Below are 16,405 nucleotides of genomic sequence, written 5' to 3'. Positions count from 1 at the left end.
TTTCAGCGTCGATCAGTGATTGGTCACTGCATATTTGTTATTCAGTTCCCGCAAGTGTGTAGTTGTCTTGCTACCTTGTCTCTCAGTGATAAACCTCTATCAAAAATTGGATGCTTGGGCTTCCCCGGTGGTGCAGTGGTTGAGAATCTGCCTGCCAATGCAGGGGACAGGGGTTCGAGCCCTGGTCTGGGAGGATCCCACATGCCACGGAGCAACTAGGCCCGTGAGCCACAACTACTGAGCCTGCGCGTCTGGAGCCCGTGCTCCGCAACAAGAGAGTCTGCGATAGTGAGAGGCCCGCGCACCGCGATGAAGAGTGGCCCCTGCTCGCTGCAACTAGAGAAAGCCCTCGCACAGAAACGAAGACCCAACACAGCAAAAATAAATTAATTAATTACTAAACTCCTACCCTCAACATCTTCTTTAAAAAAAAAAAAATTGGATGCTTGAGAGAGAGAGTTGACCACAATAGATGAAAGTGCAGCAAAGAAACAAAAAGTGATCATGATCGAAGTGCTATTGGAATCCAAGATAAATGGAGTTGTGGAAGAAGTAGCTGACCTGGGAATGTGGGCACTGAAGCCATTCTGAAGACTCCAGATGTGCAGAAGAGGGACTTCAGTGAAGGGAACTTACCAACATAATGAGAAAGGCGGTTGTGAGGCAAAGGGTGATTTCCCAGGGGAAGTGACCACGACAAATAACTTACTGCACATTTAAGGAAGAATAGAATAGAATACCTTTTCTACTGTCATGACGATGTATCTTAGTTATCTTTGTGTTTGTACCTAACACCCACCTCCAACAACACTGAGTTCTCCTAGGGAAGATCCTATGTCTCTTATTCTTCCTCGTGTCCTTGTCACCTAGAACAGCATCTGACACAAATTGAGTACCCAGTAATTGTTTGAATTAATGAATTGATTGATCCATTGATGAATGGGTGACCCAGGTTAATTGAGGTGACTACACAGAGCCAAAATTCATTTGAAATCATTGGCATCTAAAAGGAGCTATATGACCAGATAAGAGGAATTTTAGGATCTTCTGTGGCTCAGAGGCCAAATTAAGGTGACAGGTTTTCAGGAATGAAAGCAAGTGTATTTGCATAAAACAGATATATGTCCCAGTGATTTATATGGAAGTTGATAATTAAATGTATGTTACAACAATTCATTTTAAAGTTGTTCTATAGCTAGCTATAATTTGGATATAAAACAAAAGGTTAAAATCTTGCTGATTCTCCCAGGGACAGGCCCCTTCAGATGCATCATCACCAGGCCTTAGACACGCTTGGCAACAGTGGCTCTTTTTCTTGCCTTCTTCTGAGAAAGGAACTGAGGAATTCTCAAATGTTAAAATAATAATTTCCAGTCCATACCAAATAAATCACCATCTCTGAGGGTCAGGAGCAGTATATGAAAAAAAAAAATATTCCTGGTGATTCTGTGGTGAATCCAGAGTCAAGTACTATTGGATTAAAATTTGGGAGAAAAAAAATATGAATATACATTTTGGGATAATCCAACAAGGTAAACACTGGGTAGAAATTAGGATAATGGGTTATGACCCATTAATAGGACTTGAAATGGACTTAGTGGGTTCCAAAAACATTAAAAAAATAAAATAGAAGAGAAAATATCAGAGTACATCACACATAGTATTGTTTCATGACTTTTACTTACAACTACATATTCATATATCTATAATGTATATGTATAGTCTATCACAATATATACATTGGATCAAAAATGTTTGCAAAATATTGGTCTAGGGTGATGGGAATATATAGCAACACTTTTTAAAAATTTTTATTGGAATATGGTTGATTTACAATGTTGTGTTAGTTTCAGGTGTACAGCAAAGTGAATCAGTTATACATATACATATACATATATATATATATATATATATATATATATATGCACTCTTTTTTTAAAGATTCTTTCCCCATATAGGCCATTACAGAGTATTGAGTAGAGTTCCCTGTGCTATACAGCAGGTTCTTATTAGTTACCTATTTTATATATAGTAGGCAGCACTCATTTTTTTTTTTTTTTTGCGGTTCGCGGGCCTGTCACTGCTGTGGCCTCTCCCATTGCGGAGCACAGGCTCCGGATGCACAGGCTCAGCAGCCATGGCTCACGGGCCCAGCCACTCTGCGGCATGTGGGATCCTCCCGAACCGGGGCACGAACCCGTGTCCCCTGCATCGGCAGGCGGACTCTCAACCACTGTGCCACCAGGGAAGTCCCCAGGCAGCACTCTTATTTTGCAATCAGCCTGAGGTCTCCAAAGTATGTGTAGTTCATTAATCAAAACAAATCTCTTCTGTTTAACTCTTGTTTCAGTCATCTTTGGCTCAGTTACACCACGGTAACGGATAACTCAATGGCTTACAACTGAAAGATTTATTTCTTATTCACCCTACATGCTCACCATAAGTCTTTGCCTGCATTCGAGTTTCCAGATTTAAGGAGAGTGTTCACCAGGGGACGTTTTTTGACTTGTGTCAATGGGAAGAGAACATAGTGGAGCCATGTGACAGCTCATAAAGCTTCTGCTGGGAAGTGGCGTGTGTCACTGCTCACAGATCATTGGCCAATGAAAGTCACATGGTTAAGCCTGGCATCCACGGGGCATCAATGAATAATGCTCCTACAGGAAGGAGCAGTGGATATTTTGAACACTACTGCAATTTATCACAGCTCTTAAGCTATTTCCTTAAAAATGTATGTTTAAGGAATAACAAGTTCTCATATTTTCTTTGTCCAGGGCTTTACTGAGATTTTGTTAAGAATGAGTTTACCTGAGGCTTTTTGGATAAATACTGCTGTTTATGGTCTCTGAGAACTTAGGTGCCACAAATCCTTTAGTCTCCATCACTTTAGTACAAATAATGCAGCTCTGAGTTGGTGATAGTAAAGGCTAAAGCTTTCTGAGACACAGATATCCTCAGCTTTTCTTTCGCTTCAGATGCCTGTTGTACTTCCACCAACCAGAGGTGAGTTTTTTTAAAAACCCAGACATTAAACTAAACTAAGATTCAATTTGAGAAGTTTCTAGACATAACTCTTCGAATCTGGAGATAGAGGAAAGGTATGGATGGGATGTAGGATTTGAAACCCTGGGACTACCACACTCTGGCTGATATCAAGTGCGTCATTTTGTTTCCAGAGAATGAGTGTTGTTTCCAAAACTTAGCTCTCATACAGCTCATTCATGTAACCTGTGTTGAATATGGAAGTGAGATTTTTGTTCATGCAAGTTTATTACATTATAGTTCATGAAGCACAGTGGCTATATGTCAGACTTCCTTTGAAGCTAAGCAGGCCCTCTGCTCTACTACTCCAGCTGAGTCTTTTATTTAAAGTGTTTCTTCATCTTGGCTTATTTAGCCACAGACAGAAGTTACCCTATGGGAGATAACATCTTATGTTTATTTACTTTATAGCATTATCAGCCCTGGGCTCATTGCAAGTGAAAAACCTATCAGAAAAGAGAACAATCTGATTTCAGAAAATCAGTACTCCCTTAACCCTGACATGTGCCTGTCTTTCCTTGGATAGTGTAGTCAGAAAAAAACAAGTTATTGGATTGGGAGTCAGGAGACCTAGTCCCTGATCTTTTTCATTACTGTGTGATTTGGGGCCAGTTATTTTCCTTCTCTGATGCTGTTTCTTTATTTGTAAAACATGATGAGCCTCCCCAAACTCTTCCAGTTTCAGGACCCTGTTTTACTTACGGAATTTTGCAGAAGTCAGAGAGAGTGTTCAGCAAAATCATTACAGAAGAGATTTTTTGTTTAGAAAACATGAAAATAAAAATATATTTCTTCATATTTAGAAGTGGTACAAAATTGCCCACAACATCTAAGTTTAAATGGCATGCTTAAGTTCTGTTAAGTGATCCTTGCTTTTTCTTTACCTAATAACAGAAATTTAAATATCAGTATAATTTTTGGTGTGATATATTTCATTTAAAGACTTTTCTGACAATTGAAATACGAAATTCATCATATAAGATGCCTCCTTTTTTTTAGCAGGTTCATTGAGATATGCTTTACATATCATGAGATTCGTCTATTTTAAGTGTACAATTTGATGAGCTTTAGTGAATTGATACTGTTGTGCACCCATCACCACAATCCAGTTTAGAACATTTTCATCATCCAGAAAGTTTCCTTATGTCTGTCTGCATTTAATCCCTGCTCCTACCGTCAACCACAAGGGAGAAGTGATCTACTTTGTGCCTCTATTTTTATCTTTTCTAGAAATTTCCTATAAATAGAATCGTGTCTGGCTTCTTTCTCCTAGCATAATGCCTTTGAGGTTTATCAATGTTGTTCTATACATCAGTAATTTGTTTCTTTTTTATTGCTGAATAATATTCCATTATATAGATATACTACCTTTTGTTTATCCACTCACTAGTTGACTGACATTTCAATTGTTCTTAATTTGGGGCAATTATGATGAATGTGCCTACGGACATTCACATACAAGTCTTTGTGTGGACACATATTTTCATTTCTCTTAGGTAGAGAGAGATACCTAGGAGTGGAATTGCCGAATCGTATTGTTAGTGTGTATTTAACATGATAAGAAACTGCTCAGCAATTTTCCAAAGTGATTATAGTATTTTATATTCCCACCAGCAGTGTATGAGCATTCCAGTTCTTCCTCATTCTTGACAACACTTGCTACAGTCATTCTTCTTGATTTTAGCCATTCTAGTGAGTGAGTAGTAGTATCTCATTTTAGTTTTCAATTTGCATTTCCCTAAAGATTAGTGATTAGTTGAGCATTTTTTCATGTGTTTATGGGACATTTGTATATTTTTTTTTTTGGTGAAGTGTCTATTCACATCTTTTGTCCATTTTTTATTGGATTGTCTTCTTACTACAGAGTTATAAGATTTCTTAATATATTTGTTCCACATTTTCAAGGGACTTTCCATGCCACAAGCATGTACGTATGTATGTATATATATACACATACACACACACACATAAACTGCTTGTTTCTTTCATATTCATACTTTGAAATAAAATCCTTTGAAAATAATGGGGTGGAATTTTTAATTCTTGGAAAGAAGCAGAATGAGTTTTAAATGGTCATTAACAATCATTAAATTAGTGTTTTGAGGAGTTACCTGTAAGCTCTCAAAAGCAGTAGAGTGGTCATTTACAAATCTAATAGTGGCTTCTTTTTTTCAGTTTGTTCCCTGTTTATAGAAGAGAAAAAAAAAAAAAAAACACCTTCTATAGATGCATGAGCGTTCTGTCAAAATCCAAAACCCAGTTCTTTCTGAAGAGGGATAAGGAAGTATCTGAGGAACTAGAAGAGAGAGATTGTAGTCTTTGCTTTTTTTTTTAATGCTTTTTATTCTACTGAGAGTTAACACATTTGCCTTCTGATGGGTGGTCTGTGGAAAGGATTAATGCATTACTGACATTGGCATCACTTTGGTCAGGTCCTAGTTCAAAATACAGTTACATGCGTGCATGCACACCTACACACACACACACACTCTTCCTCAAATGAAAAAGAAGAGTCTATCTGTACCTCAGTTCTCCCTGCCAATTCTCCCTAATCCTCGCAGCCCTGGAAACAAGATAATATAACTTATGGGAGTGTTAGAGTAATTTTGGGAACAATACAGTGAACTAATAAAATTGCTTATTTCACCCTGAAATTTCAACAGAAAACTTGCATAACTCTACACCCCATCATCTTTTCCTCTTTTCTGACTTTTTGATAATATTTTCTATTTATTCTCACCTCCATAAATAGAAATGAACTCTAAGTTATCTGCAAACATTACTCCAAATGACTTTGGCAATAATCTCCAAAAAAATTAGAATTAAGACAAATTCAAAATGGTTAATGTTAACTATTTATAGGAAATGTATTTGCATATATTTGTACACTATGTCCTATTCCTAAAGTCCCTAAAGCAAAATTAGAATTCTTAAAAGATACAGCCTCATCCATGTAACTGGTAGAGAGAGGTAGCTCATTAAAATGATGAGGCCCCTTTCCAATCATGATATGATGAAGTCCACCAGCCTCACCAACACGCACACAGCCTTGTCTTCAAATGTGAGAGAAAGCTAAGATCATGAAACATTGAAGAAAGCTTCTATCATGAAAGAGAGAAACTATGACAAAGAAACAGAAAAGAGAGGAAACAGACAATTCAAGGACAGAAAAAATCCTCAAAAAACTATGTTTAATCGTCTTAGAAACATAGAAGAAATTGCATTTATAAAACAAGAATGGAATGTAATTTGTATAAGGTAAAAGCAGAGAGCACAAAAGACCTCTTGGAAATTAGAAATCTAAGGTAGAAATAAAATAATCTCTGGAAGGGAAAAAGTCAAGAAAGGCTTTTGTTGAGTGGAGCAAAATAAAAATTGATGGAAAATAAGAGACGAGCTATATGAAAATTACAGGACCATATGTCTAACCATATTGAGAGCGATTTTAGAGAGGACTGAAAGAGATTGATAAGAATTAGTGATGGGTACACAGAAAACAAGGCAAACACAGAAACAAAGCAATTGAACACTACCTAAGTAATGATCATGGTAAAAACACTGAAAATTGATTTCAGAAAACAAGTGGGAGGGTGCACATAAGAGGGAGAAAAGTGAGCAAAGGACACTGCAATAATTATGTTTAAAATATGTAGAAGTGGGCTTCCCTGGTGGCGCAGTGGTTGAGACTCCGCCTGCCGATGCAGGGGACACGGGTTTGTGCCCCGGTCTGGGAAGATCCCACGTGCCACGGAGCGGCTGGGCCCGTGAGCCATGGCTGCTGAGCCTGCACGTCCAGAGCCTGTGCTCCACAATGGGAGAGGCCACAGCAGTGAGAGGCCCGCGTACCGCAAAAAAAAAAAATGTAGAAGGTTATCTTTAATAGAAATTTAGACTTTTCAAGACAACTTTAGAATTGTCTGTATTTAAATGATCTGTATATGTCTTCTGTGTCCCATGTTCTAACATGAGTGATAATGGAGTTCCTGGAATAGTCATACATTCCTTTTATGCAGTGACTTAAAATCACCAGCCAAAGTCAGAAACCAGTATTTGGAAAAGAATGGTATTTTCCCTTTCTAAAAGCCCTCTAATTCATGACAAGAGCAAAATGTTGCCTTTCTCAGTGCTGTGTGCTGTATTACAAATGTAGAGATACTATGAGTTTTTGCTATGTTAATGTTTTACCCAATATTAAAATATGGTTCTGAATTATTGCATTATGCAGCAGATGTAACATATGGTCCTCAGGCTTTTTATTAGCTTCCCACCTCAGCAAACCAGAATACCCTTGAATTACCTTTCCTATGGTTCTGATATGCTGGGCTTGATTATTTTAGTGTTGGCCTTCAGAATTTGGAACTTGGTTTCTTCATAGGCCTGTATTGATGAAATTTCATTTGATAACTTGACTATGCATTTATATATTGTTGGCATTGATCTCTATATTGTCATTACCAAGGCTCTCTGGGCTAGTCCTCTGTTATAATTTAGTTTCCACAAAACTGTGGTTCTGATTTTTTATTAAATGTTTCAAAATCAAATGTAAGAAATGATGAGTTAATGGAATTGGTATCCCCTCCATGGAGTCCAATCAAATCCTGTCTGTAAAATAAATTAGCAACTGATCATCTCAGAAATTACAAATTCGGTTGCATGGTTTTCTATTTTAATTAAGGACTTGAAATAACTTTCCATTATGAATTGATTTCCCTCTTTTAGAATTGTCTAGGCCATTTAAACATTCTTGACTGGCTTCCTCCTAAGATCCAGGGCTCTTCTGAGCCACTTTTGTTCTTTTGAGTGTGTTCATTCAGAGAATATAAAGCCCAGAAAAATGTAAGAAGGTGATTCTGGCGCCCCATTTCCTTACCACCAAATCATATATGGCAGCCCTAACATAAAATCGAAATCAGGCAAATAAAGGAAGTATGCTAGTAAATGAAAAAATGTCTTAAAAATTAGTACTCTATTGAAAACTTTTAGGTAAGAGAAATAAGGAGAGACCTGTGATTATATTTATATTTTAGATGATTCCCAGTAGTAATTGAAGATGGTGGTGGTGATAATGATGATGAGAATGATGATAGCAGCTAACACTTAGTGTTTACTATGTGAAGGCATTGTCTTCAGTTCTTTACATGCACTAACTTATTTCATTCACATATGAGGAAAGTACAGTGGTAGAATGTCCATTTTACAGATGAGGAAACTGAGGCACAGATAAGTTAAGCAAATTGGCTAAAGTCACCAAATTGGTGGTAGTTCGCAGAGACCCAGATCTGAGCCACACAGTGTAGCGAGATTAATCAGGAGTTATTGTGTAGCAGTGAACACAAAAACAGATGAGGCTGGACCTATGCCCTACTTATTAGCCCAAGGTTAAGTTTATAAAGAAATGATCTTCTAGTATTGTGGTCATTATGAAGCCTGCTTGAGACTCAATTAAGTTTTAAATTATAGTTTTATAAAATATGCCTTGACATTATTACTCCCTGGTGCCAACCTGGGCATTCCTCACAGCAAACAAACAAACAAAAAAACCCTCAATCGTAGACCTCTCAGAGTAAAATCCTACACGGATGTGGTTTGGCTTCTTAGCCAAAGAAGCATCTACAAATCACTCACTTGATCAAGGCATTAGTATAAACCTGCTAATGGAATCGAGTTTGGAAGGCACATAGTACAGACAAAGCTTTGTTCAGATCACACAATTGCATAGATGACCTGACAGTTAAAGATTCAATGGGAATATGGCTTGAAGAGTTATGCTCTAGGGTGTAAAGATCCACTTAGTTATGTTCATATTAGTTTTGCTCTGAGTCCATGCCAATAATGGAGAAATTTGTAACCATTAAGCATTGCTTGCTTTTACATTGCCATTCCATTTAATGCTTTGATCAAAAGTGCTTGAATGGTGAATATCTTTGCTACTGGGAAATTAAGTCAAGTTTTAAGTCAGTGGCCATCCTGATAGAGCCAAAACATTTCAAGAGTAAGGGTCTTGTTTCTGACTGCCAAAGTTAACAGATCTTCGCGGAGTGGTGCGGAAGTTACCACAGAGCAGAGAATAGAATCATTGAAAGACTGAAAAGTGGCATTTTTATCCAGGAATTTCTCGTGTATTTTTTGTGAAGCAGAGGTTGTGTGAACACCAGGTGCCAATCACACAGCACCAGTGGATTTGCAAGATCATAGGACTGGGGAAAAAATGAAGATTAAGCACAGGGTACAATGGAGATTATTTACGGTAATGAATTGTATAATTTTTCTAGACACAGTTGGATTAATGTTCATCCTGAAAAGAGCTTACAGGAGGTCTGATTCTTGCAGTAAACAAATATTAAGCAGATCATGCCTGTAGAGCATATGAGTCCTAAAGCATATATGATTTATCATTTACAAGGGGAAACAACCTGTTCCCTAACTGTGCACATGAGATGCACTGGAGTCTTGTGAGGGGGGTAGAGACAGTGTCCTCTGTGCCACAAGGCTTCTTCCTTCAAAGCCTTGAAGGGTCTCTCAGGTTGTCAGCCCAGCAGCTGCAACCCCAGTTGTGACGAGCACCCTGCCCTACCGCGGCTGTCACGGGAACCAACCGTGCCTGCCCCACTGGCAGGTTGCCTGGACCCTGGAAGAAGGAATGGGGGATCCGGAAATTTCATTAACTCTTGGACCAGGTCATGTCCAGAGAACCTCATGATAAGCAAACACACACCTGGTGAAGCTGTTCTGAATAATGATCATTCTTCCCTTGAGAAAGTCAGCTCTTTGCAGAGACTTCGGGCCTGTTCACCTGACGTTATTGAGTCTTTGTATATCTGGGCATTTAACAACTTCATGTAGCCAGTGATTGGAAGGATAGGGAAGTCCAGGCTTCAACCCTGAGCAGCTCCATGAAAGGTGTAGATAAGCAGGGAGGGTTGGCAAACCAAAGAGTCCAGGCTGAGCAAAACCACTTCCAGGCACTGCTTGCCATATACAAATAACAAGAAAACGAACCCGGCTCTGTGTACCAGCTACTTTCAAATAATCTGTCTCAGCCTGATTGGTAAATCTCTAAATTGAATATTATTATTCTCATTCAGGGGTAGAAACTGAGCATCTGTCTACACATAGCTAGCATTGGGATTTTAAATTTCCCAGGACAAGTCAGATGTGCAGAAATGTAACTTTAATTCTTTATAACTGAACTCAAATTTCCAAGCCCCTATTTCTGCTGATGGCAGAAAACACTGAATATTTGCAGTGAGAAGTTGCTCAGTCACTTCTTGTTTAAAACGTGGTCTCGGGGCTTCCCTGGTGACGCAGTGGTTGAGAGTCTGCCTGCCAATGCAGGGGACACGGGTTCGAGCCCTGGTCTGGGAAGATCCCACATGCTGCACAGCAACTAGGCCCGTGAGCCACAACTACTGAGCCTGCGCGTCTGGAGCCTGTGCTCCGCAACAAGAGAGGCCGCGATAGTGAGAGGCCCGCGCACCGTGATGAAGAGTGGCCCCCGCTTGCCACAACTAGAGAAAGCCCTCGCACAGAAACGAAGGCCCAACACAGCAAAAATAAATTAATTAATTAATAAACTCCTACCCACAACATCTTTAAAAAAAAACAAAAAAACTTGGTCTCTTTTATACAAAGATTAAATGAGTTTTGGGATTCTCTCTTCCCCTTCCTTTCTTTTGCTCTGGGGAGTCCTGTTGTACAGATGTTCATGCTCTTCATCTTTGCTTCCTGGGGGTGCCTCCTGGCTAGGGTTTGGGGAGTGGTCCTCCCCCTTGGTATCCCTTACTGAAGTGCTCCAGTTGGCTGTCACTCACCTAGTTTCCAGAGACAGCAATGCATGTGTTTCTATGCTTCCTTGGCTGCACCTGAGCGCTTGCCGAGGCTGCTAGGATGCCAAGGCTCAGGCATGTCTTGCATACACTCCTCTTTAGGGACCTTCCATCCACAGCCCTGCAGTGAGGCTCCCTCTCCCCAGTATCCTGAAGAGCATGTTGATTCTTAACTCTTCAGAGTTGTGGGAACATTTTTAGGCATCCCGGTGCCCCCATTGGAGCCAAAGCATAGTGGAGGAATAGAGGCTGTTTCAAGAATACAGTTCTAAGAGACACTATAAGGCAAATGACATTTCCAGTTAAGTAGCTTCCGGAGTAAGTCAAGGAAGCATAAAACAGAGCAGCTTCAAAAGTGCCTTGCTCAGCAGCAAAGTATGTTCCAAAGGTCAGTGTTATCTTCGGTTACTGCAATGCCCTTCAGTTGTGTAGTTTCTGAAATTTTAACCACCCACACAAAGAAAATCTTTATTTATTAGGAAAAATAAAAAATTATTAAGGTAACATTTCAGATATTAGGTGACCTGATACGAATATATTAAGTCTTTATAAATTTTTAATCAACACGTAATTTTATTTTTCCTGGATTGCTGTTCATGTATCAAGGTTGCTCCCTACTTGCTTAGGAGGTTATTTCAATAACTGGGATCCCTAGCCTAGAATGATCATGGGAACAATGGAAAAGACATTACTTTGACAAGTATAGATTGCTTTGGAAAGTGTTGGGCTTTAAATGTCTAGGGGAACAATATGTGACAGGTCAAATCTTCTACCTGTTTATTTAATGAAAGGTGTAGCATAAAGACGAACTTCATATATCATTAGAAACCAAGTATTCTGTGTTGGTCCACTCTTAAATTTTATGTGCTTCTTTTTTACCAAAGGAAAATGTCTAAAATGTCTTTTATATTTTATAGCTATTTTACGTATTTAGATTCTTCTCCACTTTTTGCTTCCAGACAAGTTTGGACCGTAGTTGACACTTTGCATAAACTTTAAGATGGGTCCTACAACTTGTAAGGAAGACCTTGTGAGCAGCGATGCAGTGGTCTATGCACAGAACATGGGTTTAATCATTAAGAACCTTTGTAAGCTTTAATTTGTATAATTTACAGGATATGTCCTTGTGGTCTGTTAAATAGTAAAGAGGATATTTGAGGAAGTATAAATTGTTTGAGTGGGAAAAAGAGGGATATGGACCACTGATCTGGGGGGAGCTTTTTAGTTACCCTCCATTGTTTCATGACCTGCTCCTCTTAAGCTTTGGAACTGGAGCATCACCAATAAGCGTTAAGCATCCTATCCCTTCACTCAGCAGTGAGCAGTCGGTATTTCATTTTCAAAGTCACAGAGCCTGAGAGAGACAAATAGCAGTATTTGTGCTGTGCCAGGTGTCAGCAGGCCTTTCTGTGTCATTATGGTGATGTCTTTCCTCCCTAAATAATTTTTACAAATACACTGATGAAGACAGATTTCTGTTATCTGTCTCTGATGGGTCGTAAGTTGAACTAGCACTATATTTTTTCCTGAAAATATGCACAGTTGTGACATGGTGTTTAATAGTTTGAGGCTTATTTCTGCCAGAATGAGCACAGCTGAAAGGAATGATGACCCTTTCATCTTTGTAACAATAAAATGGTTTCCTAATGTGTTTCCCTCACTTTGAACGTTAAGTTCATATTCCCCTGGATTTCTGAGCTCCATCTTTTACCCCCTCGGAAACCCTGTGAAGAATACAACTTTGGACCGCATGACAGAGCACAGGGGATGAAATTAGTTGCATTAAATAATGATATGACCAAAAGCCTTTCAAAATCTTTGTCACAATGCAACATTCAAGTAACATTAAACAAAACAGAGTAAAAGTAGGCCACGGAAGAGAGTTCATATCTTGAAAGGAAATTTTGTGAACTAGATCACTTGCAGATTTTGGAAGAGTCATTGGTGAAGGGCCTACATGCTATGGCTGGGGATCTACTCTGCAGTCATATGTGCAGTCTTTTCTCGTTTATTAATCCTTGGACCTAAAATTAACTGTTACAGTGTTTTCTTGGTACACTTCTATATTTCTCAAAAAAGCAAGTCTTCATTGCTCAAGTTGCATTCAAGAAAATCATGGGGAGTGGGGTGAAGAATAAGATGCACATTTCTATGCAATGTTTCCTGTCTTCCTATTCTAAGTATATGTATTTAAACAACAGCATATATTTTGTAAATTAGTATAAAGATAAACTGTCCTCTAAAAACAGAAAGCAAAGTTTTGATACTGATTTCCTTTATTTCTGTCACACCTTGGATTTATTTTGTTTCAGTTTATTTTTCCCCTGAAAAATCTGATATTTCTTTTTTTTTCTTTTAACTTTAATTCTACCATGTTGGATTGTGGGGAAATAGAAGCTTCTGAGAGGGTTAATCTAGCTACATAGAATTCCATGCTGAGTATGAACATAATCTTGATCTTTGATTAGATCTGAGCTTGTAATATCTTGTGATTAATCAAAATGGGTTGTACTGTGTGTAGTATAAGTCATCTTCACAGATGGGATAGAGAATCATCAGAGTTCTCTTGAATATTTGTTTTAATCCCTTCTAGGATAAAATGGCTTTGGATCTTTTTTTAAACTTTAAATCAGATTGAGTTCACCAAATAAATGACTAGGAAGAAATATTTTATTTTATTTTATTTTATTTTTTGGCTGCGTTGGGTCTTCGTTGCTGCACTCAGGCTTTTTCTAGCTGTGGCGAGCGGAGGCTACTCTTGGTCGCGGTGCACGGGCTTCTCATTGCGGTGGCTTCTCTTGTTGCGGAGCACGGGCTCTAGAGCACAGGCTCAGTAGTTGTGGCGCACAGGCTTAGCTGCTCTGCAGCATGTGGGATCTTCCCGGACCAGGGCTCAACCCCGTGTCCCCTGCATTGGCAGGCGGATTCTTAACCACTGCACCACCAGGGAAGTCCCAAGGAAGAAATTTTGAAGTCCAGTTTTGCTAGGATTCTAGGTCAAAAAAGAAGAAACTTGGTTTTTAATTCACAGTATTTCAGTGTTTCACTGAACACACTTCATATGTTAAAAAGAGTTATCTTGTAAAATTGAACAAATATTCCTATTTATTTGTAGTTTGAATAAAAATCTTCATAAAAGAATATAACAAAACACCCTTTGTGGAAATAACGTTGAAGTTCTTATTGTTCTCAACAGCATAAAAGATTTTTCAAGATTAATAATCTCCCCTCTTCTAATTATGTAATTCCAGTCTAGTTGAAATCTGTTAACAAAGAGCTTTACTTTGGCAACTAAACTACCTGACATCTAACCCCCGGAGCACAGCAAGAGCGCTCAAACACAAAATGTCTACTGAATGTGTCTGTCATTTCAGCCAACCATTTGGGCTTCACAAGACATTTCTCACAGAAGTTGCTCACCAAAGATTGTAAATTGAGCTGTCTGCCCCAGAGCCACACACACTGGAGGGCCTCAATAAATACATGTCTATGATTATATACGAATCATTGAATAAAAGAACTGAAAAAAACTGTACAATTCATCCAGTCTACTTCTAGACTGGATTAATGACCCACAGGTATTAAAATAAGAGTGATTTAATTTCTCTCTCTTTTTTTTTTTTTTTTTCTATAGGAGACCTGGTGAACCTCCACTGATAAAAGGCTGGCTTCCTTACTTTGGAGAAGCCCTGAAATTACAAAGAGATCCCCTCGGTTTCATGACTACTCTTCAAAAGCAGTATGGTGATGTTTTCACTCTTTTCCTTGGGGGTAAGTGGCACTTCAATAAGTTCCTTACTTGTATCATAATTTCTCACTTGTTCTTTAATGTTGTTATATTTTTCTCTAGGCAAAATATGGAATATTTGTACATTATTGTTTTATTTGTAGGCTACTACAAAAGAAAACTATGTTTTCGAGTATAGTAATCCTCACATTAAAAAATGAATTATAGGGCTTCCCTGGTGGTGCAGTGGTTGAGAGTCCGCCTGCCGATGCAGGGGACACGGGTTCGTGCCCCGGTCTGGGAAGATCCCACATGCCGTGGAGCGGCTGGGCCCGTGAGCCATGGCCGTTGAGCCTGCGCGTCCGGAGCCTGTGCTCCGCAACGGGAGAGGCCACAACAGTGAGAGGCCCACATACCGCAAAAAAAAAAAAAAAAAAAAAAGAATTATAGAATTCTCTTGAGGGTTCCTAGGGAACCCCACTCTCCTGGTATCACCTGTCGTTTGGTTTGGTTTAGCTTGCTTTTAAGAATTGTTTCTTGAAAAGCTAGAGTACATTAATGGACTTGATTCTGTAGAGCAGTTTTAGGTTTACAGAACACTGGTCAGACAGTACAGACAGTTCCCATATATCTCCTCTTTCCCTTGATCATAATTCCCCCTATGATGAACATCTTATATTAGTGTGACACATTTGTTGCAACTGATGAGCCAGTATGGATACAACATTAAAAGTCTGTGGCTTAGGGGCTTCCCTGGTGGCACAGTGGTTAAGAATCCTCCTGCCAATGCAGGGGACATGGGTTCGAGCCCTGGTCCAGGAAGATCCCACGTGCCACGGAGCAGCTAAGCCCATGCGCCACAACTACTGAGCCTGCGCTCTAGAGCCCGAGAGCCACAACTACTGAGCCCACATGCCACAAACACTGGAGCCCGCATTCCTAGAGCCCATGCTCTGCAACAAGAGAGGCCACTGCAGTGAGAAGCCCGTGCGCTGCAACAAAGAGTAGCCCCCGCTCGCCGCAACTAGAGAAAGCCCGCTGGCAGCAGCAAAGACCCAACGCAGCCAAAAATAAATAAATTTATTTTTTTTAAAAGTCTGTGGTTTACACTAGGGCCCACTCTTTGTGTTGTCCAGTTCCTTGGGTTTTAACCAATGCAGCATGCCATGTATCTTCCCTTACAGTATCACACAGAATAGTTTCAATGGTCTAAAAAATCCCCTGTGTTCCACATATTCATTCCTCTTCCCCTCCCCCTGAGCCCCTAACAACCATGGATCTAGAATATATTTTTAATTTAAAAGTATTTGTCATGGTTCAGTGCACAGAGAGCAGCGTGGGTCTAGGAATGTTCCACAGCTTTCATCAGCACAGGTGTAAATAAAGTAATAATCCTACTGGTGAAAACAAATATATTTGTTATGGTCAAAACTTCTAACTTGTTTTGTAATGTTTACAAAACAAGGAAAAAGCACACAGCAGGATCACTACGTAGCCCAACATCACTGGGCGCTGAGAAGCTGGAATGTGCTCAGCTCATCCTCCTTTAAGGCCCATGCTCCCCAGCTGTAGCAGTTCTCTCTGGCCACCTAACAAACCTCTCCCAAATGTAATGCCTCAAAACAACAACTGGTCTTGCCCGGGTCACTTGAGTGGCTTGAGTCATCTGGCTGATTGACTGGGGCTTAAATGGCCCAAGATGGCCTTATCACATGCCTGGCTGGGCCTCCTTGTCCACATGATGTTTCATCCTCAAGAAGATGTCCTTATGTGGCAGCTAGTATTTCAAGAGGGTGAGAGGAAAATCTGT

The 16,405-nt window shown here is 39.5% G+C and overlaps 1 protein-coding gene across 1 annotated transcript in view; it reads left to right on the top strand.

The window, feature by feature from the left end:
- CYP7B1 (cytochrome P450 family 7 subfamily B member 1) overlaps positions 1–16,405 on the top strand; it is a 183,252-nt gene that overhangs the window by 139,417 nt on the left and 27,430 nt on the right. The window contains exon 2 of the mRNA XM_081258105.1: positions 14,503–14,639. Coding sequence (XP_081114231.1) covers positions 14,503–14,639 — 137 coding nt within the window. The remainder of the gene's footprint in view (positions 1–14,502; positions 14,640–16,405) is intronic.

This window comes from Mesoplodon bidens, assembly GCF_964165515.1.
Source record: "Mesoplodon bidens genome assembly, chromosome: 16".
Taxonomy (NCBI): Eukaryota; Metazoa; Chordata; class Mammalia; order Artiodactyla; family Ziphiidae; genus Mesoplodon; species Mesoplodon bidens.
The sequence above is the reverse complement of the archived record's forward strand: the minus strand, read 5'-3'. Positions and strand labels throughout refer to the sequence as shown.